Source organism: Balaenoptera physalus (genome assembly GCF_965194825.1).
Source record: "Balaenoptera physalus genome assembly, chromosome: 6".
NCBI classification, from domain to species: Eukaryota; Metazoa; Chordata; class Mammalia; order Artiodactyla; family Balaenopteridae; genus Balaenoptera; species Balaenoptera physalus.
This window is the reverse complement of record NC_138885.1, coordinates 93,695,935-93,721,596: the sequence shown is the minus strand read 5'-3', so window position 1 is coordinate 93,721,596 and position 25,662 is coordinate 93,695,935. Positions and strand designations below refer to the sequence as shown.

The 25,662-nt window shown below is 34.5% G+C and overlaps 2 protein-coding genes across 3 annotated transcripts in view; both read right to left on the bottom strand.

Annotated features, from left to right (window-relative positions):
• CYP20A1 (cytochrome P450 family 20 subfamily A member 1) overlaps positions 1-6,226 on the bottom strand; it is a 62,919-nt gene extending 56,693 nt beyond the window's left edge. Inside the window, 3 exon segments of the mRNA XM_082467251.1 lie at positions 782-948; positions 1,571-1,620; positions 5,849-6,226. Coding sequence (XP_082323377.1) covers positions 782-948; positions 1,571-1,620; positions 5,849-5,920 — 289 coding nt within the window. The 5' untranslated portion in view covers positions 5,921-6,226.
• Positions 6,227-6,553: 327 nt separating this feature from the next.
• Positions 6,554-25,662, bottom strand: part of NBEAL1 (neurobeachin like 1) — a 171,442-nt gene continuing 152,333 nt past the window's right edge. For both annotated transcript variants that reach the window (XM_082466857.1, XM_082466858.1), the window contains 5 exons: positions 25,395-25,511; positions 24,872-25,033; positions 24,075-24,223; positions 22,519-22,654; positions 6,554-19,579 (listed from right to left, as the gene is read on the bottom strand). In XM_082466857.1, coding sequence (XP_082322983.1) covers positions 19,478-19,579; positions 22,519-22,654; positions 24,075-24,223; positions 24,872-25,033; positions 25,395-25,511 — 666 coding nt within the window. In that variant the 3' untranslated portion in view covers positions 6,554-19,477. The remainder of the gene's footprint in view (positions 19,580-22,518; positions 22,655-24,074; positions 24,224-24,871; positions 25,034-25,394; positions 25,512-25,662) is intronic.

Here is a 25,662-nt window from a genome sequence, read left to right as displayed (position 1 = left end):
TTTCCTATCTCTCTCTTTTTCATGGTGTTTTTTATTGTACTGAAATTTTTTCATTTTTATTTAGACAGATTTACCCATCTTGTGATTGATGGCTCTTAGATCTCATGTCATGGTCCAAAAGGGCTCATCAACAACCCCCTCAAAAAAATTTAAGATCTAACCATTTTTTCTTCTATTACTTTTATGACTCCAAATTTTAATCATTTCTAATTTATTTTGATATAAAGAGTGAGACAGGGACTGAGATTTATTTTTTCCAAATAGCTAACTAGTTTTCCCAAACCATTTATTACCTTTCCCCTTTATCATAAAATGCTACCTTTATCATATATACTCAGATTGTCTACTGGGCTACCTACTCCATTCCATCAATCCATCTAGTCCTATCACAGTACAAGATTCTTTAAGTTAATTAAGTTTTATAATACACTGTTCGACCTGATGGCACAAGAATCTCCCGTGCTAATGTTCTTTCTAGATGTTTCTTAACTGCTCTTGTACCTTTACTCTTTCAGACATACCCTGGAACTGTTTTTTCAGGTTCCAAAAAAATCCTGTTGGCATTTACACTGGGATTTTTTTCGTATATATATATAAATTGAAGGAAGAAAATAATCATTTTACAATACTGTGTCTTAAATGAAGTAATTAATATAAAGACTTCAGCACAATGTCTGGCATATAATACAAAGTATTTAATAAATGTTAGCTATTCCTAAGAACAATGTATGGATCTTCATTTATAGACAACTACTCTAATTAAAAAGAAAATTAAACTTACATGTCTTATTGGGGTTGATATGCTGCTTTAGCACATCAACAGTGCCCAAACTAACCACAAGGCGCCTGCCAAACCAGAAAGAGACCACAGGCCCATATCTCTCATGCAAATTAACCAGGAACTCGTGCAAACTTCCACTGTTCACAATATCTGGAAGATTACCATCTCTGAAAAAAGAGCAACGTTTGACAAAATAATCAATTTAACATTGAAGAATCAGAAAAACAATACTAGTTGATTCTGAATTAACTGTGTCAACAGATAAGAGCAAAAATACACAAAATTCAAATTACTGCAAAATCCAAAACTGAATTATATTTGACTTCTCTCTTTCGGTAGTTATATTTGCATACGGATTTGTCTGATATTTTGAGAATTCATAACACTTCATACCAGATAAAAAAGCTACACGAGGAACATCTGACTTAGACACGGGAAAACTATCCAATTTTTACAGCAACTCATTCTGAGATAGCAATGGACACCATCATTGGCTACTAAATCATAGGCTAATTTAAATCAGCTATGGCAATTTTTTCTTATTTCCTTCTATCTTAATCCTTTCTTTCTATTTTCAACACTCTCTGGCTAGCAGAAGTGAAAGAAGTTAAAGGTTTTGATTTATACAGGCTTCCTTTCTGTTCTTAACAAAGTTTAGGTAGTATGCCCAGAGATAAGTTTAGAGAAAACAAAGGAATGAAATAAACTGAGTAATCTAAAGATATGGTTTAGTTTTGATCCAAAAATTAAGAGTTGACTCTACTTGATTTAAAAAAAAAAACAACTCACTTTTCTTCTGTTGGAGTAATCCCTGGAATTCCTGCAGCTTGTCTGGAAGCCTTAGGGAAAAAATTTTAAAGAGTTTAGTATAATGAATTATCACATATCCCATAAGTCAGATGTGTTTTCCCAAGACATCTGCAGGACCTTAAATGATGGTTTTCCAAATTAGTTGAATCTCAGAGATTATTTCTATATTAAAATACAAAAACTGGATTCTTTGTATTGAAAAGAATTATCCTAATATTCCTCCTCTCTATCAATTAAACTAAGGTGTTTGAAGAATTTAACATCCATTCTACCTCAATTAATACATAATCAAGTACACTTTTCTTTGTTCTGAGACTATATATGGTCCCATCTGGCTTGGCTTTCAAAAAACATCAATGTCATGATTATAATAGTTTCATTCCTAAAATAGTTCTCCTCTTTCTAGTCAAAGAATTTACCAAAATACAATGTGATATTCATCATTTGCTTTAATGCAGTTATTATTATCAGGGTCATACAGTCAGAGAGGTGTCTGCTATAGAAATAAATAACAAAATAATTCATAGCAAATTGTTAAAGTGACAACCTCTGAAGAATGAACTATGAAAAAGTTGGGGGAATTTTCATTTTTTACAATTTTGTACTGGGTTTATGGTCGCTGGGTTTAGAGGTTAGTGTCTTTTTTTTATTTTACAACAAGCGTATTACTTTTATAATAAGATATCTTATAAAACTATTTTTACATAACCTAAATATTTATAGGAAAAATAACCTAAAATAGTCAACTCCAGAATCAATTCTGAATTTTGTCCATGATTTTAGCTAGTATTAATCAGTTTATTTTTTTGACATTCTGCCCTTTTCCCCCCTACTTAACATTATACAAATAAATGAATATTTATTTATTTGAACATTTAAAGGCTAAACTGTGTTCCACTATGTATCCAGAATTGTGTAATCATCTTCCTGCTATAGTGTTGTAAAAAATCTAGGCTATTTCTTTCTTTCATTTTCTTTGTTATAGGTAGTGCCATGAAAATCTTTGTTCAACTTTACTTTTTTCCTCCTTTGGGGTATGCATGCCAAAAGAGAGATACTAGGTTGAATGATACTAACTGAAGAGTTTTACAGTTTGTACTAAATCCTATAAGAATACTATCTAGGGGCTTCCCTGGTGGTGCAGTGGTTAAGAATCCGCTTGCCAATGAAGGGGACATGGGTTCAAGCTCTGGTCTGGGAAGATCCCACATGCCTCGGAGCAACTAAGCCCGTGCACCACAACTACTGAGCCTGCACTCTATAGCCCACGAGCCACAACTACTGAGCCCGCGTGCCACAACTACTGAAGCCCGCACACCTAGAGTCCATGCTCCGCAAAAAGAGAAGCCACCGCAATGAGAAGCCCGGGTACCACAAAGGAGAGTAGCCCCCACTCGCCGCAACTAGAGAAAGCCCGCGTGCAGCAACAAAGACCCAACCCGGCCAAAAATAAATAAATAAAAATAAATTTAAAACAAACAAACAAAAGTAGTAGTCTGAAGTGATAATCTTTCCAAAAAAAAAGAATACTGTCTAGGCAACAGTATGTGCAACTTGCATTTAACTGATGACAATGAAACCTACAACGTAAAATTTTGTCCTACAGTCTCATCAATAATGGAAACTTGTCAAGTTTAATATTATAAAAAGTGGGGAAAAGGATGGAAGGAACTCAACTAGAAAAAGTCAGTCGTATAAAAAAAGCCAACTTTTTATTTTCTAGGCTGAAATTATTGACTGAAACAAGTTTCCTGACCTCTCTTTAAACATGGTAGATTGATAACACTCATCAATTATCTCTTCCTGAAATCCCACAAAATGAAAGTGAAGAAATAAAAAAGGAGAAAATAAGGATAAAGAGAATGGGAGAGGAGATAACAGTGGACGAACAATCCAACCAATGGAACAACAGGCTGGTGGGTGGTGGCCCCTATAATTCTAAGGGAAAATTATTTCCAACTTAGAATTTTATACTGAGCCCAACTATCATTCAAGTGTGAAGCTAGAACAGAAAGATTTTCACACAAGCAAGATCTCAAAAAATGTGTTTTCCATGCACACTTTCTTAGGAAATTACTGGAAAATGATGCACTGCGGCAAATAAAGGAACTGAAAGAAAAGAGAGAGAGAGAGACTCATGTGGCACCTAGGAAATAGGGTATCCAACACAGGCAAAGAGAATACCAGTTCTGATAGTAAAAGGACAAGAGCTATGCAGCCGAAGGAGATGGTAACCACTACTGACTGGGGAAGGGTGATGGAAGGCTCCATAATGGATATTTTCATGGGGAAGAAAATATAGCTGATGTCTCTGAATACTTGAACGAGTTCACTGAGTAGCGTTACGACAGAAATGTCGAAATACCTGCCGAAAACTACTGATAGGCAGGAGTGAAGAACCTCTAAAAATGTGCAAGTACTAAGTACAACCCCTCCTCACCGCACTAATCATGCTTCTACAGCTCCAGCAGCAGGCATGCAGAAGGTGCCTCAGAAGTCTGTGCGCTTTGGATAAGAGGGCTCCTACACCAACCTCCACCCTTCAAGAGGAGAAATGAAGAGTGAGCCCCAGAACACCAGGCAAAATGCTCTCCTGCCCTTTACTATATCCACATCTTCCACGTAGCTAAATTGATAAGATCCCCAAATTGGCATGCACCTGGCAAGACCCTGCCAACCTCCCTGACAATCGTAGCCTCACCACTATCATCGACCTTGAGACCATCTAGAATGTTACTATGACCTTTTTCCTTACCTACATTAGACACCACACTAAGCCCAGGACTACCATCCCCAGGTCTTCCCTCATCCCCCCGACTCCTATTCCTACAGAAGTTTATCCTCTTTCCTGACCCATCTGTCCCCAACTCAAAACTCCACCTGATCTCAGCCACTCATTCTCACGGTTGTACACGAGGTCTTGACATTACCAATAACTTCACCATCTCCAGAGTTTTAACATCAAGCATCCAACTCTCCAAGCACCTCCTATTTTTCCTTTTCACTATTTTTAACATCTTGACTCCAAAAACTATTTTTACCCCAAAAGGACTTTTAACCCACCCACTCATATATTCATTTTTCACTCTGTCCAGCTTAGATTACATGGTCCATTATAACCACTCCCTTGCCCTGTATCCTTTTGTCAAAAGCACCTAGTAAAACACCAATTCTAATTAAACCCAATATTCTGTCAACTGCCCCTGATTCCACATAGATGAAGAAAAACTGCTGGGGAAAAACACACCCATGCTGACTAGTCTTATTTTAATTTCATGACCCTCAAGTGAGCTGCCTGGAAATCTCATTTCCCTACTCCCGCACTTTCCTAACCTTCTAGATGGCTATTTCTCAGAAAATAAGATTCACTGAAAGTTCCAGATTGTGCAGTTGCAATACTCCAATCCAATCCATTTACCAGCGAGAATATTTAAGGTGTTCTGTCATTGCCAGTGATGTATTTGGCACTGTGCTGCTGCTTAACTTCTTCTACAAAACCACCACCTTGCTTTGTAGATGATCCCTCATCCATTAGCTCCTTTGTTTTCAGAACCACCTTCTGAGGCTGAAGAAGGCAAGAAGAGAAAGAAGGCCGGAAGGCGATTCAGAGATAAAGCACTTGGCTAGGTGAAGCTCACAGCTGACCTCCCCCTGCACAGGGCTCCTTCCACGACCCCTTTATTTGGCCCGTGAGGCCCAGCGAGGAGCAAGACCCGGTCTGGGCCTTAAGGACTCCGGATTTCAGGAATGAAAGTCGAAAGACAGAAGAGTAGACAACAAAAGAAACACTGGGGGAGAATCCTCGGGAAAGGGGAAAGGCGTGGAGCAGCCTGGAGTTTCCTCCCAGGCACACTAGAAACTGGGACTGGAGTGGGCAGAGTTACTGCCCGAACGCCACCCAAGCACTTCAGACCCGCCCTTAACAGTGGCGTGGCGAGGGCAGGCGCAGGGAGGCCGGACCCGCGGACCAGCCCTCAGCCCCCGGCGGCCGCGCCCGCGCTGCTGAACCACCTGCCCGCCTCACTCGGCGTCGGAAGGCGGCCGTGCGGCCCGCGCCGCTCCGTCCTCAGCGCCAGCCCCGCGCGCGCCCGCGAGGCGTCACATGCCCCGGGAGCCGGGCCCGCGCGGGCCCGGAGCTGGACGGAGCAGGAGCCGGAGCAGGAGCTCTCCCCGCCCCCCCCCGGGCCCGCCCCCTGCGGCCCGCCGCGGGCAGGGCGACGTGGATGCGGGCGAGACCGAGGCCGAGCCGGCGGTTACCGGGTAGAGGTAGAGCACCGCTCCCACCAAAGCCAGCAAGAAGGTAACGGCGAAGATCGCGAAGTCCAACATGGCTCCTCCGCGCGGGAGCCACGTCTCGGTTCCGCGCTCGGCAGCAGCGCCTCAGCCTGGTGGGACCCGAGCAACGGAGGGGTGTGCGGGAGCGCCCGCCGGACGAGCGAACAAATGGGCCGCTGGGGGCGTGGCCTGGGCCGCCGGGGCTGGCGAGGGGAGCAAGGGAGCGCGGAGGAGCTCTGGGAACCGCGCCCCGAGGCGGGATTCCGGCGGACGCGACTCCAGACACGCCCGAGATTCCAGACACGCCCACGACTCCGGGATCGAGTTGCTGGGGGAAGAGGAACCCTGGCTTGGAGAAAACGTTAGGAGTTATCATCGCTCTACCCCGACCAACACTTTTCCAAGTAGATTTAAAATATATGTAATAACAAAATGTAGCTGAACTTAATTATTGCACATGTCTGGGTGTTCTATAATAATCTAGTGGTGTTTGGATCAAATATAAAATATAGATGCATAATTCACACATTATATATTTATTTCATAAAATTTATTTTTCTTCCCTTTACTTCAGAAGAATCTCTATTTTTAAAATCAAGATTTTTGACATCATTTGTTTTCTGTCTGCAGAAATGCCAAATTATCCTGTCTTCGGTCTTTGTGGTTCTTGGATAGATTTTTTTAAAACAATCTCAGGTTTATTGAAGCATAATTTATGTATAGAATAGTTGTTTTAATTCTTTCAAATTGAAGAAATTTTGCTCTGTTGAGGCAGTAGCAACTGGAATTATCAATAAAATTTTTAAAGTAGTCTTTAGCGTCAGAAATGAACAATGACTTTTATCTATTGTGTTCAACTGTAATGGAGTTGCTGCCTATGGTAACATTGTTATTGCAGCAAATATTATAAAACAGTTTAAATTTATCATAACAATTGTATCACTTATATTGTGATTCTCACCGTCTCTTAAAGCGATAACTAGATCTGTAGGGTAATATAAAGAATTGGTACCACACTTTACTGACATCATATCTAGACCTACATATATATTATTTTAAAAGGAACAGTAATTTAATATGGAGAAGGGTTCCTAAGCTGCCAACTGCAACCACCATGGTCACCACAATAATTGTGGAGTACTTCCAGTCCACTAATGAAACCCTAAGAGAAGAAATAATGTTTCGTTATGCAAAAATCTATTGTGTTTATGCTGAGAACAAAGATTGGCTAAAGTAAGTTACCTATTTTTATCAACTTGCTCAAATACTCTTTCCACTGTTATATTCTCCTCCAGTTTTATAGCAGCACAGCCTACAAACCTTTATAGCATTTAGATGCAGTCACATTTTATAATATTTCAAAGATATAGAATGTGAGATATGAAGAAGTTCCTTGGAGCCTGAGCAGTATTAGCTATGAGAGTGGATGTTAACAGTTTAGTTGACCACAAAATCCTGATTAACCACCACATCCTGATTGACCATCGAATACTGATTTGCCCATGCGTTCTTTAACTTTTTTATGGATTTGTGATATGTGGGTAACTCCCACGCATGGGCCTGTCTTGCTCTGCTCTATAGGTGGTGCTGTCCATATAAAAGGACACTCAGTGGGTTCCCTAGCCCTCTGATCCAAATTCTGGTTGGATTTGGCCAATGGGAAATAATAGCATAAGATGAGAGGAAAGTAAAGTCAAGATATTCATTCTCCGGGCTTTCATGCTGTGGACTCACTGTTTACCACAGCTCCTGTCATATGGCCCTTCCCATACAGAGACCCCTTTCTAGGAAATGGAACTCCCTTCTTGCCACTTCAGGCTCAGGGTTGGTGATGGCTCACCTCCGCTGCTAGTCTTGGAGCACTGAAACCTTGTGGTTTCCTTAAACCCTTCCCACATCTTCATAAATATTTCCTTTACTGAACTCTCTTATAATTACTGGTTTCAGCATGCCATCTGTCTCCTGCTGGGACTCTGATCCACATGGTAATTATTATTGCCATTAAATTGCCTGTTTGGTGGGTGCAAATTTTTTTTCTCAATTCTAATGAATAAGGGTAATCAGATACAGTTTGCCTTTACCTAGTAGAGACAGCATTACACCATCAGTGTTTTACTCCAGGACTTTGTCAGTTCTCCTTTGTGACATAATAAGATAAAATTTCTAACTTATTTGTAATGGTATTCCACACAATATCTTGCTTGTCCATTACTCTGATGACATACTATTGAGACCTGGTGAGCATAAAGTAGAAATTTCCTAGATGCCTTAGTAAAATAATACATGCCAGAAGGTCAGAGAGAAATCTCAAAAATTATTTAGGAGTCTGTCATATTGATAAAGTTCCTACAGGTTGAGTGGTATGGGGTACTTGCACATTGTATCAGCAGAGTCTGAGATGGAGTTTAAGATGCAAGATATGTAGTAAGGATTAATATATGTGAAGGAAGGAATCTGGATTGGGCAGAAAGAGAAGTGAAACTATGATGCAGGCCCAACAACTCCTAGACCAACCTAGTGGGGAGTTTGGAATGAGAATTACCCACGATGATTGGGCTTTGCTGGGCCTTTTTCTACACACCCACCTTACTCTCTTCCTGAGAAAAAACTTGGAAGGGAAGTTAGCCTCTGTAGTTTTTCTGAGGGCCACAACTGTTACATATAATCTTCTTTCTCCGCTATCCATGGTAGATTCTCTTTACTCAGCTACCAAGTCTTGAGGCTTGGTTAGTCCGGAAGAATGACTGGATTATTCTGAACTACCTGAGTACCTGGTAATCATGTGCTTCTCAGACTATGGTTTTTCTCTTTGCAGTCACAATTGGGCAAAGAAGTACAAAGTAGCGCCCAAGTAAATCACCTGGGTTTTACACTATTACATATTCCATTATGTGATGGCAGCTGTACCTCTTCCTAATTATCCAGGTCACATCAGCAAGCTATTCTGATGCTTTATCTGGATGGCAGCTTGTGGGTGATGTATGTGATATGACCAGTGAGTTCCACTGTCATGGGCTCCCTCCAGCACTTACTTACTGTAAAGTGGGTCCTTTGGTCTGAGGTGATGTTATATGGAATCCCTTGCCAATGAATCAAATACTCCACTGCCCTTAAGATAATGGTGCTGGTTAAGGCCCTGTAGACATAAAGGGCAAACCATATACATAAAATACATGTCTGTTCCTATGAGAATGAACTTGCCCTTCCAGAATGGAAGGGGCCCAAAATACATAACTTGCCAGAATGTGGCCCATTGGTCTCCTTGAGGAACTGGGCACTAAGCATTTATCTTTGTTGTTGGTAAATTGGACATTCAGTGGTGGCAATAGCTAGACCAGCCTTGGTAAGTGGGGGGTTCATGCTGTTAAGCCCATGGATAGTCTCCATTTCTGCCATTGTGGCTACTTTGTTCATGTACCTACCCATTGCACCGGCCCTGGAGTGGCCAGTGCAGGGGCTACCTGACATGAATTGGATTGGTTGTTTGGTCCACTTGATTGCTTAATGCCTCTTTCACGGTGGGTGCTAATATGTGACTCAAAGATTTTCACATTTCTTTCCCACTCTCATATGTCCATGTACATACCTCTATCCCAGACCTTCTTGTCTCCAATCTTAAAATCTTTTTCCGTTCATGTCTCTCAGCAGCTGGCCAGGCCTTTCATCACTGCCCATGATTCCATATATATGTATATATTCTAACTTTGGGCCTCTTATCTTTCCACATCTTATCTTTCCACACAAAGTAAATGGCATGGTGCACCACTAAAGATCTGCCCATTGAGGTGGTTTTCCCTTGCCACTGTTCTTCAAAACCACCCATAAGTAAGGCTTCAATGCTACGCATTTTTGACTGTACCCACATACTGAGCCATCCCACCTGTAAATGAAGCTTGGTCTTTTTCTTCCTCCTCCATCTGATCATACAAGATCACTTGTAAAACCAAATGTGTTACCTGAGGAAGGGGCACTGGTACGACAGTAATGGATACTCTGGGGATCTGGGCTACTTGCTCATGCAGCTAATGTCTTCCCTATGGTCCTTAAGACTTGCTGGTGTGACAAGGCCTAGCGGATAATATGCAGTGTTGGGAAACTGAGTCTCTTAAGAGCAAGGTATTAACTGCCATTTTGTTCTGGACGTATCTTTTCAAGGATGTTGGTACAGCAAACAACTTGGAAGGCAGAAATAGTCTCCTTCTGGAATAGAAGGCAGGTTTGCTTACTCATCAGTATTAATGTTTCCTTCCAGGGCAAAGGTCAGGAAGGTGTGCTTGCAGCCCATTATAAAAGATTTAGCTTTCCTAAACTCAGATTCTTTAGCTGTGACATAAGATTGTAAAATGTATTCTTATGAATTCATCTGCAAGTTTATAGTTGTAGGTTTTACATTTACATTATTGCTTCAAGTTAATAAATAATCAGTTCCAGCACCATTTGTTGAAAAGACTGTTCTTTCCTCATTTAATTATTTTGGCACATCTGTAGAAAATCAATTCATCATATATATGGCCACATCTAAAGGTCTTCTATTTACTCCTTTTGACCTACATGTCTATCCTTATGCTGGATAATCCACAATGTCTGATTCCTGTAGCTCTAATTCTTGAAATCAGAGTGTGTAAATCTTCCAACCTTGTTCTTTTTCAAATTGTTTTGACATTGTGTCCTTTGCATTTCCCTATAAAATTTAGAATCAGCCTTTCAGTCTCTTCAAATCTATTTTTTATTCCATTTTTCCAGCCATATTCTGTAGTTTCAGTGTACATGTTCTGCAAATATTTTATTACATTTCCTCCTAAGTATTTAATATTTTCAAGATATTGTAAACTGTACTGTTTTGAATTATAATTTTTGTTACTAGAATACTGAAATATGATCTATTTTTGTATTTGACCTTGTATCTTGTGACTTTGCTTGGCTCATTTATTACATAAGTTCTACTGTTTTGTGTACATAGATATCGTAGAATTTTCTACATGCTTGTTAACCACAAAAGGATATTTTTACTGTCTCCTTTCCAATATGTATGCTGTTTTTTTTCTTGCATTATTGCACTAGCTAGAGTCTCCAGTACAATGCTGAATAATAGTGAGAATAGGTATTCTTACCTTATTCCTAATTTAGGAAGAATTCAGTCTTTTACATTAAATATTATGTTAGCTATAGGTTTTTCATAAACATACTTTATTAAGAAAGTTTTCTATTTTTAGTCTACTGAGAATTATCTTAAACAGGTGACATTTTAAACATTAACCCAATCTTAAATTCATGGGATGAACCACACTTGGTCATGAGGCATTATACTTCTTACACATTGCTAGAAATGATCTGCTAATATTCACTTAAGGATTTTCGTGTCATCATTCATGATAGATAATGGATTGTAGTTTTTTTTAGTTTGGGGAAGATGAGGGTGAAGGGTAGAATTACATCTCTCTCAATATTTTTCTCTCTTGCATGCAGGATCCTAAATCCTAAATTTCCCCCATTTTTTCCTCTTTCACCAAATAGTCTACAAAGCAATTGCATTTCTACAGTCTTCTTAAGTCTTCTGAGATTGTCATGTCAAATCCTGAACACTAAGTCCACTTTTTGTATGCAGTACTCTGATCCACTCAAACTCTTGTTCAGTATTTTTGCACTTAGGATGGGCTTTCTCTTTCTGGGAGTCTTTTTTTTTTTAGCTCAATCTTAGGTTCTCTAATCAACTACTCTCAAGTTTTTCTGGACTCTCCTTGCTTTCTGTAAAGGCTTACTATAGAAACTTAAGAGATAGCTCTGTTGGAATTTGCTTTTTACATTTCTATTTTTAAGTAATTTGATGTTTGTCGTGTTATGTCTTCTTGATATCTTGAAGGCATGGGATTTTTGAGGATACATTTGTTTTTGTTTATCTGTACAGTTTTTTGGAGGACGTGTGGAGAGATTTAGACTTAGGTACCTATCGTTATCTTAGGCACCCTGTAAGTCTAGATTCATCCAGTTTGAATCCATTAATTTTCCACCTTCCAAAATTGTATTGATTATCGTCTCTATTTTCTTTGTCCTTTTAGGCTTATGCCCTCATCCTTGTAGGTTTATGCCTTCACTGTTGTTCTGCCAAAATTTTAATATGGAGCAAACTAAAATACAGTTACTTACATTCAATCTGTTACCCTTATCCACAAATGTAAAGTGTATAGGATAGGAATAGGTCAACATCTAGACTGTCAAAGTTGATGAGTAAAAGATTTTAACTGTGAAAGGAAATAAATGTTTTTTAAAAAACCCATCTAATGTATTATTTGATTAGCTACAAATGGAGATTTCTAGCTCATAACCATGTTTCTGAGGTGGCTTTAAAATGAAAGGCTTAATACCTGTTGTTATATACAACAAAAACTGGTCAATTAACATAACATTTATCTTGTGCACATAGGACTACAGAAGAAATTCTGCTCACATGAGAAAGAAGCAGCGATCAGTTTGCTGCTTAAATACTGTATTCAATCCCTTGTTTACTCAAATAACTTAGCCAATGCTAAGTTCTAATCAGACTCTATAAAATTGAGAATTACAAACCAGCTGAAGAAAACATTTTTTATTTGATTCAAACCCATTTTCCTATACAAAGCTAAATTTATTATGTACAAAATAAATGCATATTCTTAAAAACTGTTAGAATACAAATTTCCAAAGGACTAAAAAATGTGCAAATTTTTCAATTATTATCTTCATTCATGCTATACAGAAACAAATCAAACATTAGCTCATATACACTGAAAAATTTTAAAACAAAATTCAATGTAACAAAACAAAACATACATCTTATGTATTTAATTTTAAAAGGATGAGAAAGGGAAGAATGTATTGCACCAAATTAACAGTAGCTTCATTATAATGAGAATACTAATCAAAATTATTTACACATCTTTATTAAGTCTAAAACTTTCTCAACTTTAAAAACTTTTTTTTTGGCATACAAATATTCATTGAGTCACAGTTTGCACAGTCAATAATTAGATATAAATAAGGCTTAATATTCTTTTTCATGGTCAATTCCAGTAGAACAAATGACAAGGAACACTTTACGATAACTACATAACTTTTTGAATTCCTTAAATATTTAAGTAGCAGCACGATTTGCAAGTATTTTTTTTAAACAATTCCAAATTTTCATCTATCCTCCTCTGAACTGACTATGTGCATATGTGTGTGTGTGTGTGTGTGTGTGTATATATGCATTCAAGTCACTGTCACATCTATGATAACACTGAAATGCTCCTATTTAATCTGGGTCCCAGAAAAACTGACATAAGAGACAAATCATATGTGTTCAATATTTTTCAGTCTTAATGAATTCACTTCTATAGCAGTGCATCTGATAGAAGATGACTGGCTAGATCTCTCATTATTTTTTGCTAATTTTTTTGCTCTAGGTCTATAAAAGCAAACAGCTGGGGGAAGGAAAGCCATACCCGTTAGGAATTCCTGAAGAGAACAGACCAGCCATATGGTTAAAGCTGACTATAAAATAAACAGTAGCCACAAAAAATTTTTGGTGATGGTATTTATGAATCGGAGAGAGCAGTAAAAAGCATAATAGGAAAAAAAGTCAAAAATATAAAAGATCTTTAACAGTAAGATGTACTGTAATATGCCATAATTTTGGAAGAAATGTAGAAACTATTATAATTAAATACTTCAAAAAATATCCAAGAAAACCAGTTAAAATCCCAAAGGAATAAAGTTATTCTCTTTAATCCCTATATAAGAAACTAAGAGGTTGAAATTTTTTCAGTTAAGTCTGACAACTGACGTCTCCTTACCAGAACTACTTTCTAAAGTGTTTATTGATTAATATAATTTTAGCATTCTGAAGAGCAAAATATGTTTATCATAGGTAAGTTTTTTCCTACAAAATGCAAAAGGAGTATTTGTTGAATTTGTAGGTTGAGCCCAATAAATCTTAAAACACATTGCTTAGATATTGTGGGGAAATGTTTCCAAGATAAGGAACAACAAAAATAGCATTTTAACAGTAACTATTTATTTAGTACACTGGCTACCAGAGAAACTCTAGTTTTATACACATTAAGTTGCAATATATTATTACAAAAATAAAAATTTAAAAGGTCCAATTGGAATAAGACTTCTTTTTTAAAAGCTTATATTTTAATCAATAAAATATAATTTTATTTTTCAATCCCACCTAAATCCTAACTTGTTATCTTATTCTCAAATTACAATGCTATATTATAATAGTATTATAAATAGCTAATCAGTTTGTACACTCAAAAATAATTATAAATTTTAAATAATGAGACAGCCATCATATTATAAGTGAAAACATACACACACAAACACCCAAAAGTCCACTAGCAGTCAACTTTGAAAATGAATGGGTAACTTTTTCAATGACAATATTGTGGTGTTATTATTATTATGGTAATATTTGCAAAATAAGTTTCCAAGGAAACATATTAAAACTAAACCACAGAAAACAAATGTTGAATTAGTGACTTTCTACTTGTTCTTTTCCTCTGAATTTTCAGGTATAAGATTAAAGGCATGAAGACAAAAGTAAATACAATTTTATCTCTGTCCTTTTATTTTTCACTAAAGTCATTAGCTTCATAGGTCAAAATCCTACAATGTGTTTAGAAATCACCCACATGTGACAAATGTCAGTGAGATAATCTAAGAAGACGTATCTGATGAATTACTACAATGTATCAGAAAAGTACCTGATAAGACAGCCACTTTTACACAAGCTTCTTATACTGAAGAAAAGCATAACTCCTATAATCTAAGATGACCGTATATTTTTAATGTAGAAAATTTGAATCATTTCCAGTACAGGCCTAAATATCTTAAATGTTAATGCTTTATTTTTTTGTAATACTAAGACTTTCCATATGAAAAATTAAAGAGTATTTCCATACAGAGGCTATACCTACAAAAGTCCTCAGAAGTGCTTAGGGAATGTATCCAATGCTTTTAATTAGGAAAACTACTGATTACTAGCTTCAACGCTGTAAGAGATCTAAGTCTACGTTTTAAATCTAGCATTTTGTTACTCATGTTTTTTATTAATACTTTAAAATGTTACCTAACTCAGATATGCAAAATATTCACTGATAGCTACTAGGAACTAATACAAGCAAACACTTTTTTGGAGGCAAATTTTAGTTATAATTTTCAAATGTGAAAGGTCTGAAGAGAGTTTATGAGAAGAATAATGCAAACTGAAAGGGAAATTTGGTTGTTTCCACGGCATGCAAAACAAAGATAAGAAAGCTATTCCAAGCAAATTTTAGAAAAAATGTCTTCAAGGATAATGATTAAACCTGTTTTCAAACAAGCCTGTGAATATTGGATCTGATTTATACAAATGAATGGATATAATTTCTATAGCAGAAAATATTTTAAGATTTAATATAATAACCCTGAGACAATTTTTTATACCAAGAATATCAAGTAAAGAGATTCAGAGTATCCAGAGTCGTGCCTAAACTTCTGTATATTTATAAAACTTCACAGAGAAGTCTGTCTACAATCTCAGTTAAGAAACAATGGCCTTGAAAATGCTAGATTCAAATTAAAGAAGTAAAGTTGTGGCCAACATTTTAATAATATTGAAATGATGACTGACAACACTATATTGTTGCCTAATGTCATCAGAAAAAAACCAACAAGGACTCTGATACAGGAAAACTCTCTATAACAATGTTCTGGATGATCAAGTTTAAAGCAAATCAAATGTACATATGATAAATGAATTAGGCAAAAAGAATACTGAACAGTATTTGTTTAAAGTGATAAAAATGTTTAAGGCTGGTCACTTACTAGGAAAGAACAGTTTTAGTTGATGAGAGATACAGTAATTAGGACAAGCTATGAGTCTGCCTGATAAAGGAAAAGAACACATTAGATTTAGAGGAAAAAAAAAAAAAATGTATTTCATTTCTTATATCAGTCAAAAACTATATCCTAAAGACAGGTTTAAGAACTTATTTATGGATTACATATTTAATGATGCATTTGAAGAGACCAACCTTCATATATACACACCCCTACAGGACATTACATATTATATAATATTATTTAATATTTATATAATATATATAGTCCATGCACTTGCATCTTTTCATTGGAAAGGTGATAAAGACAATGCTATTCACTTTATAAATATAAATATATAAAAGGAGCTAACCTCTTTAAATTCAATTAAAAGATTTCCATTAGTGATTTCTTTAGTAATAGCAATATAAAATATACTTAAAGGCAGAGGCCATGTGTCATGTGTCATCATTAAATAAAAATAGGGTATTAAGTTAACAATTTCCTCTGCTTACTCCTATTAAAGCAAAATACAAAAAATCTTCGGTAAAGATTTAACTTTCAAATCTAAATTCTAATTAATTATGAGGGCACACTTATTCCTTCAAAAGCATTAAACTGATTTTCAATACTAGTTCTTGAAGGATAATTTTTATATGCCTTACATACAGAAAAAAGGAAGCCTCACTGTCATTCCTTGTTAATGACAAATGAATACCTGGCATTTTCTCTCCTACAAAAGGAGGTGACCTGAAAAAGCACTGTGACCTAAAGGAAACTAATAGAAACTGATTCATAGATGACATGAGCTTCACAGGCTTATAAGATTTTAAACAACTGGCCAAGCTTCATTCATGCCCTACTCTATTTTTTCTTCTCTCCTCCAATTTTATCTAAGTAATGACAGAATACTGATTGGGAAGAGTTGAAAAAAAAAATCTTATAAAGTTTCTTTATTCTCTAAATGAGTACCTCTATTGTATGTTTTAATACTTAACCTCACTTTCTAAAAAAAAATCATCTCCTTAGTATAAATTGCTCCACATCATCAGGATGCTGACATTTTTATTTCCATCACGAGTGTCAAGAAACAAAAGCAGATGAAAAGTTCTTCAAAGACAACACACTTCATGTAACAGCTAAGTTGAGATATTATATTCATCATCTGAAATGTCCACCTGTTACTGCACTCTAATGATACTGTTCATTTCTCCCATTATACAATACAGAAATAATTTCTATGGGTAACATGTAAATACACCATAATCCCTCAAGGTATATCTTTACAGTGATTTTTATCTAGTGACTTTTAATCAGTGGTCTAAACTGTTTAAAAGAGGAATTATTCAGCCAATGCTACTACTATATTTGCTTATTTAATAAACTTTAAGTTCCATTCTTCTAGACTGTTGCTAATATTCTCAAAGATTTTCCTCAAAATTTTACATTTTTGGTTTTCACTTTTTGGAAAATATTATATAAGGGTTAATCCCACTGCTCTGAACATCTACTATTACTCTAGGTAGGGTATCTACTGTGAAAAAAGCTTTTTCATATTTGTGCTATAAAATGAATACTGCTTGTTTAGCTCCTCCATCTAAACAGTAGCAAAGTAAAATACCAAAAATTTAGGAATTTTCCCCTAATAATCTAAGTTAAACTTTTTTGTAACTTATAATCATCCAAAATAACTTCTAAAACCAATATTAAGTGACCTTAAAAATAAACATCCTTATACCAAAATCTCTAGATAAATAGGCAAAAGAAACATTTCCAAAGTTTTGATTTAGAAACAGTTTTTTAAAAATCAGCATTTAAAATACCAAAACCCCATCATTTTGTTTCTCTTGACTTGAAACTTCCTAAAATATATAAGATAAAAAATGAAAATAGAATGAAAAAACTAACAGAAGAAATAAATCTTAATATATGATAATTATCTCTATTGACTTGTTTTGAGACATTTTCACCACTAGTTACTGAAGTCCTCAAAAAGGAAACCTTCACATTTGCATACGTTCTACTTTACACTTGCTGCATCAGTTTATTTTCAGTGTGATTTACCTAAAACATAACGGTTTTTTACTGAATAAAACAGAGGATTTTAAATAACTGGATAGAAAATTCTTCTATAACTTTTTACAAGTCCTAATACAAGCCAATCAAATCTATCAAAAAGTTTCCCTAAACAAAATCCTTTACTTCTCATAAATTTTGTACTCACTCATACGATTATAAAGAAAAGGGTACTAGATACCGTGGGCAACAGGAGAGGATTGCAAAGGAAAAATTTCTCAAAGATTCAATTGAGAAGACAATTGGATATAAGGAAATTTATAATTTGTAGAAAAAAGAATATTATTATTTTTAAAAGATATTGTTGTAAAAAGTCTTTTTTTCCCCCAATCGCAGACCCTTTTAATAAAGCCACCCAACCATTCATTCCTGAAAAAAAAAAAAAAAGCAGCTAACATACAGAATTTCCACACAATTTTAAGGGATTCATAAATTCCCCCCAAACCTGTGGAATCTCGGATTACGGACACTCGTTGTAGTTGTAAAAGCTTTCTAACTCAAAATATGACCTTATAAAAGTACAAAGTTTAACAATCTCTTTGAATTCCAAAATAAATCTATCAGCCTTTTAGTTTAAAAGCATAATGTAACATCTAGCTATGTATAATAAAATTAATTGTAATCCTGAAAGTTATACATAACATGAAATAGAAACGTGTATTTTAAAAAATTACTATATCCAAATGACTAGTTTAAGTTATGCATATCTTTTTGGTTCATTCATCAATCATATGAAATAAGTAAAAATGTAATATATTTGGGTATCATTGCCAACTCCAATAATTATTGGGGGAAAACACAGTGTTTAATAAAGAAAAAGCCAAGAAATTTCGTACTTTGCACATATAAATTGAGCTGCAGATGCTACCTAAAGGACCCAGCTGTCAAAATCATAATGAGCATTTTTCCTTAACTCTACTACTAATGAAATATATCCACAAAATGTGTTTCTAGTTTCTATTACTCCTACTCAACATTTATTATTTAAGGATAATAATACATTGCAATAAATTCTCATTAGTACTATGCTAAGTAGTAGTGGGATGAGCCAATGTACCAGTTTCAAAAGTCTTGTTTTCAACTTATCATGAAAACCTGTAATTTATACTGAGTTCTAAAAATCCAAGTATGCAACAGATGCTTTTAAAATATTACCTCCAATCAGAAGTTCCATAATAAAACTGATGTATTTAGGATGATTTATTCAGTAAATAGGAGAATGATTAACTAAAGAATATATTAAAAGCCATATCTCTCAACTGTCCCATTATCGCTACTCTTTTATTAGAAATACCTCAACTTTTGCTGTTTAGAATAAGCAAATTGAATTTAACTTCTTTATTTTTAGAAGTTTATTTTTTAAAATGGATCTAATGATCTTTAGGAATAAACCACTAAATCTAATCAAATGTATTTTCTCAAATTCATCTTAGTGTAGACCAAGAATTAGTTAATACAATAGATTCAATGATGTTAACCAGAAATTTTTTTAGTGGATAATAATAATATAACCTACGACTTTATACACATAAGATACCAAATTTTGGTAATCCCTAAATGATTTTCAGGGATAACAGCCCTGAAACATTTAAGATAGTTGAGAGATGTGATATTAAAGTGATTTAATGTCACATTTAATCTGTCACAGATTAAAGTGACAAAGCAATAAATCAAATTTCAGTTATCCATGACAGAAGGCAGAAATAAAAATCACTTGGAATCTTGAGTATTATATTCAGTCTCTCCAGCTGAAATCTGGCTGAGCCGCTTGTTAGATCCCCACAATTTTCGAGAAAGCTGACCTGAGCGCATCTGTTTAAAGTAATCCAGAAAAATGAAGAATAGATGTTATTAAGAAAGCAAAAAAAGAATAAATGAAATTGATATACAAGACAATGATTCTGTAGAATGTACAAGAAATAGGTTTTGTTAGCAGAATCATTAACATTTTAATGATTCTTAATTAATAATAATTAAAGAAAGGCTTTTCTTCATTGATTGTCTTTTAGTTGAGAAAGATCTAATACCAACATACAAATTTTTAAATTAAATGTGCCACTTAGATCAAAATTACAAGACTCCCTTACTTTATATATTTACAAAACTACATTTCACTTCATTAAAATAATCTTCTCAAATTAAACTTAATCAGGCAACAAGACACATAGTTTTGGGGAATTTTCTCCTCTTATATTTGCAGTACTATTAATGACAATCACAATGATAAGAAGAAAGTAAAATAACATTTTGATGAAAAGAAAGTAACTTTTAAGTAGTTTGATCTAAGAATGTAAAAAAATCTTTAATAGAATGATAAGTAATTTAGAAAATAAGAACAGCATAAGCTCTTTGAAGGTAAGAATCACACTTTTCCACCATTAAATTTTTTGTCACCTAGCACACTTCTCAGCATATAACAATTATTAATCAAAATTAATTGAATCAGTGGGTTAATGCCCCTCTAAAAGTGCTTATACTTCTACATAGGGCAACAAAACTCCACATGGGGAACATTTCTCAATCTAACCATATGATTTGTTGGAATTACCTTCCCAAGAGCAATCTACTTTTTAATGGTGCTTCATCTGCTTCCCTTTTTTAATGGTTACTTTTCTAGGGTCCATTTATTGGAGCGATAAAAGATAAGCCTCAGGCAAAGACACTTTGGCATGTTTGCTTTGCATTTTCATTTCCAGATGTTATTTCCAAAACCATTATTTCCATTAATCTAGTTTCACTTTAACATCTGATTTATAAATATGGATTTTATACCGACAGTATAATATGTAAAACTGATACATGATTTAAAAATATACATTAATCAAGATTTTGATCTTTTAGATAAAAATAGATGTTGAAATGGAACTCTTTTCATAACTATTGATCTATTTAATTTCTACACGTTCACATAAAGGTGTATTTAATAATTATGCAAAATTCTGAGTACTCAATTAGATTATTACTAAAGTAGATCCATAATTCAGCTGATGGAAAATGTATTTTACAAAGATATAAAATAGATAAAAAATACTTTTATTCAAAATCTATACACAATTCAAATTCTATGTGTTGTAGACTACATAAATCTTTCAATGAGGACCAAAAACTTATTTGGTAAGTATTACAAAACACTGATTTAGGCCTATGAAATGAAGCTACTTAGGTATTTTTTTTCCAATCAATTTTTTTAAAAATGTGTGCACATAAGGTCATTTCATTTTTTTAAAATTCAGTAAAATTGTAAACTTAACAAATTACCTAAGTTGGAGGGCAGGCAAATTTAAAGGCACTTGAGTAAACCACAGAAAGTGAAACATACTCAAAGAGTAATGTCTAAGCAGAGTTCTCAAGTAATCATCACGTTAGCAGAGGACAGAAGGGAAATCTTTACTTGGGAAATATATTAATCAAGAAACTCTACTACTGAATGTAAAAACGCTTAAAATGTTTTAAATGTAAGTGAAATATCAAGATACAGACTTGCTGACGTTATTTGGGGAACCATTACACCTGAAACTAAATGTTGTTGCAATCACTTTAATTTCTTTTTTTTTAAGATTTTTTGATGTGGACCATTTTTTTAAAGTCTTTATTGAATTTGTCACAATACTGCTTCTGTTTTATCTTTTGTTTTTTGGCCGGGAGGCACATGGGATCTTAGTTCCCCGAACAGGGATCGAACCCACACCCCTGCACTGGAAGGCGAAGTCTTAACCACTGGACCACCAGGGACGTCCCAATCACTTTAATTTAATAAGACCTCTCTTGTTAAAATAATATCCTGAAAAAGAGTATAAGGACTAACAAAATCTTAAAATATTTATTAAAAAATAAGGTTCCTATGATCTGTAATAGATTTATTATAACCACTGATAGTATGTTATTCAGTAATGTCTTCTCTTGAAATAACCCCTACAGGGGTCATATTTTAGATTTCTCAGAAAAGACCAATGATACCAATAAAAATTTATAATGCTTAAATATGAGTCTATGTAACAAAATAAATTTTCTAGAAGAATCACTAGATTACTTGGGAGTATAGCCACTAAGTTTTCTTAGGAACAGTGTTACATTTATATCTGAATATTCAGTAATTAATAAACCACTGGCAAATAAATTTATAGGAACTATAGGAAATTCATTGAGAATTAGCACATTTATATGGGGATATTTGTAGTTCCAAGTAAAAAAAAAAAAATGATGCTTTTACAAAAGTACAACTGACATACAATCATGCTGAATATTTGTTGAAATTAAAGTAAGTATATAGTTTGGGGAATTCCCTGGCAGTCCAGTGGTTAGGACTCAGTGCTTTCACTGCCTGGGCCCGGGTTTGATCCCTGGTCGGGGAACTAAGATCCCGCAAGCTGCGCAGCATGGGCAAATTAACAAAATAATAATAATAAAGTAAGTAGTTTTGTTGTTTGAGTCTATATTTCATTTTTTATAAATATTTTATGTATTAAAAATTCAAGTATGTGGTCTAAAATCTAGATTTGGAAAAACAGAATAAAAGAACTTTCTTCTTCATATAGAGTTATAAACTGTTAAATGTGTGATTTCAATAATATCATAATATAAACATCACTCTTGAATACTAGCTTTATCCCCTTTCATTTACTGTAGTTTGAAAAATCAAATTTGTTTTTCAATTTGTTTATCCATGATGGAGACTTCTGATTCAGCTGGAATAAAGAACCAAAGGAATCCCCAACAGTACGGGAAACTAAATTCTTGATGCTAGGTTTTACCTCAGCTGGTTTGCCAACACCCACGACAATCAATTTGCCATCTTCTAATCCTACAAGAATATGGCTATATTCTTTGGTTACATAAACACAGTGGATAGGCGATCGCATGGCTAATGGGTTGATGCTGAGATTCAAACTAGAGGAGAAATAAAAAACACACACATAATTACATGGATATACAATGGATTCACAGAATTTTATACCTGGAAGATAACTTAATGATCATCTAATTCTGCATTCTAATTTTACAGATGTGGGAACTTAGGTTCAGAAAACCTGAGTGACACAAAAGCCCACATTTATAGCATTACTTAAAATATTTAATAGATTTTTTTTTTTCTATTTCCAACATCTGTTTGCCTTCTAACCATATATATGTGCTCTCACGAAATGATTTTCACCTTGTTGATGAATGAGCGAAAGTTGGATAAAAAGGGCAAAAGCTCAAAAAGTGTGTGTTGGTGGGGGATAAGGTAAATAAAATTGGTATATCTGCTTTGTCTTAAAAGATGTAATATAAAATATAAAATATTTTAAAATATAATATGATATAAAAATATAACACCCCATTATGAAAAATGCTCACAGCTTTTATGATTAGAGAATGAAGAATCTTAGGATGTACATACTACGGTCTAGACTAACCTGCTAAAAGATTCCATTAATTTTTTTCTAATTTGGGATTCTACTAACAATACCCTAAGATTAGGGTTGTAATACAAAATGTTGGAAAGACGTTACTGAAATGTGGACTCAATGCTCTACCACATGAGAAAGAATGACAAAAATGAGAAGGAAAATACAAAAACAGGGAAGCGATGTTGGTACAGAAGTGATTCTGATATGAATGTAATAAGAGAACACTCTGGATCAGGAAATGATTCAGAAAAAAAGCGCTTTGGGAGGGGCCAAGATACTTTGAGGAGTATAAATATGTCACAATAAGTTTTTTAAAAGAGAAGAAAAGAAAAGAATGTATCTGGGCATTCAGGGAATAACAGTGCTTTGTGTATGTAAGTTGGTAAACATGAAGAATACCAAACTTAAAAACATATCCATTTTTCAAACATCTTTTCCTTCACTGGGTGAAATAACAAAAGACTCCTCACCGATTTTAAACACAGACATACAAAATCATGAACAGATATGCTAGCCTTAAAAATACTTTATTTTAGCACAATTAAAAAAATTTTTTTAAACCTAACTTTAGTTTCTAAAAATTCAAACTCTAATTGTACAAATTTCCAAATCCATAATCCAGGCTTGGCATTATGAAAAAAATTTTTTCTGGTTATTTAAAAAACATTGTTTTAATTGTGGTAAAATGTACACAACATAAAATTTTCTGCATTTTTAAAATGTACATCTATATTTCATTTACCAACCCAGAAATACTTCAGCTTCCCCAATTTTTTTCATAGTTGCCAAAAAAGACATGTTCATAATAAATGATAAACAAAAAGATTAGAAATCTTAGATTACAGATTTTACTCTCTCTGGGCTGAAAATACTACCATCTTTTCCTAAGTGATACTTTAATAATTCTTATTATTTACCTGTGGAGATCTCTTATGGACAGGAATCCTTGTAAGCTGCCTGTGACAATGTGCTCTCCAATTACACATATATCTGATACTTGTTCCTTCAGGACTTGAGACTGTAGATACTTGCCATTTACAGAAAACAAATGCAATGCATTCTTATCCTGCAAAGATTAGTTGAAGAAAATTTGATGATCTCAAATTAAAACTATGACTATCACAGAATGATGACTGGGTTTAAAATTTTGGAATAAACAAATGGTTATACTTAAAGAGAAAGTAGGTAGACAATATTGTTAAAGTGATTTCAATCAGATTGCTAAGTAAATAAATATTAAACAAGTACTCCTTTTCTTTAATAGAATTAAAAATCTCACCCCTCCAAAAGAATTAAAAATCTCATCCAACAAAACCCACATTCTTAAAACAAAACTAAAAAAGTTCTCTTAATTTTTTAAAAAGCTTTATCACCGAAAGGAAATAAATATATAAAATTCACAGTTAGTTTATTTATACCCTGGTCTTGTGCAAAAAGAATTTAATTCAGTTGTAATTTCCACCTAAGCTTATGAAGTCCCACATAATCAGAAATTATTTTTGAAGTCATATAGGCCTATAGAAAGCCCTAAAACAAAATCAAACATGAGGCTAATATTATGATAGGGAATGAACAAATTGAATGATGAAGGGAAAACACCCTTTTCAAAATATGATGTTCTTTCCTTCTTCAGAATGCCTCCTCATATGTACACAATGTGGGAAGGAGAAGACAAGCTTATAGTCTAGCCCTACTGCATGAAACTGTTATATACCTTGAGGGTGGTACTTTCTTCAATGCTGGAGTAGATGACAATATGTCCTTCCCAAGATATAGCCAAACTGGGAATGGTCAGGAGCAGAGAACTCTCACAAGGTGGTCGTAAAGTCCGCATATACTGACCTTTCTGAATGGTATGTATAATCACAGTGCCATCCTACACACAGAAAATATTAGAAAATGAGAAAAGAAAAGAAGAACAAAAAAAAGAAAAGAAACTGAGCAAGAGAAAGAAATATGGCAAAGGAACTAAGAAAAATGATTATTCTACCAAGGACACGTGTACCTTAGGAAAAATTCCAATCTTGAAATTTCAAGTCTTAACTACTAAGACCAGTAAAATCCCCAAATAGAATCTAGTCTCTTTTTTTTCTGTATTTTTCTACTTTTGCAAAGTTCAAGACAAACACAGTATAAAATTTCTATGCTTTTACCAATTCTTCTAGAAAAAAATTAAATATAAATATTGCCTCTGAATTTATATAAAGAAATCAGTATTTTTAAAGGTGAAATCTTACCCTTGATCCTGACACTGCCATGTCTAGCTCAGTGCTGATGCCAACACTCAATACCTCATCAGTGTGTCCGTACAGAATCTGAAATGGTTTAGATGCTAGGCCCACAGGAACACCTCCCTAATATAAAAACAGAAAAGCAAAGGTAATTTTCTTGTACACTATTTTCTTTAAAAAGGTTTATACTGTATTTAAACTGTCTAATCACAAACTGACATTGCAACTAGTTCTTACCACTAAGTCTATTCATACAAGTACTCATTCTTGGGTT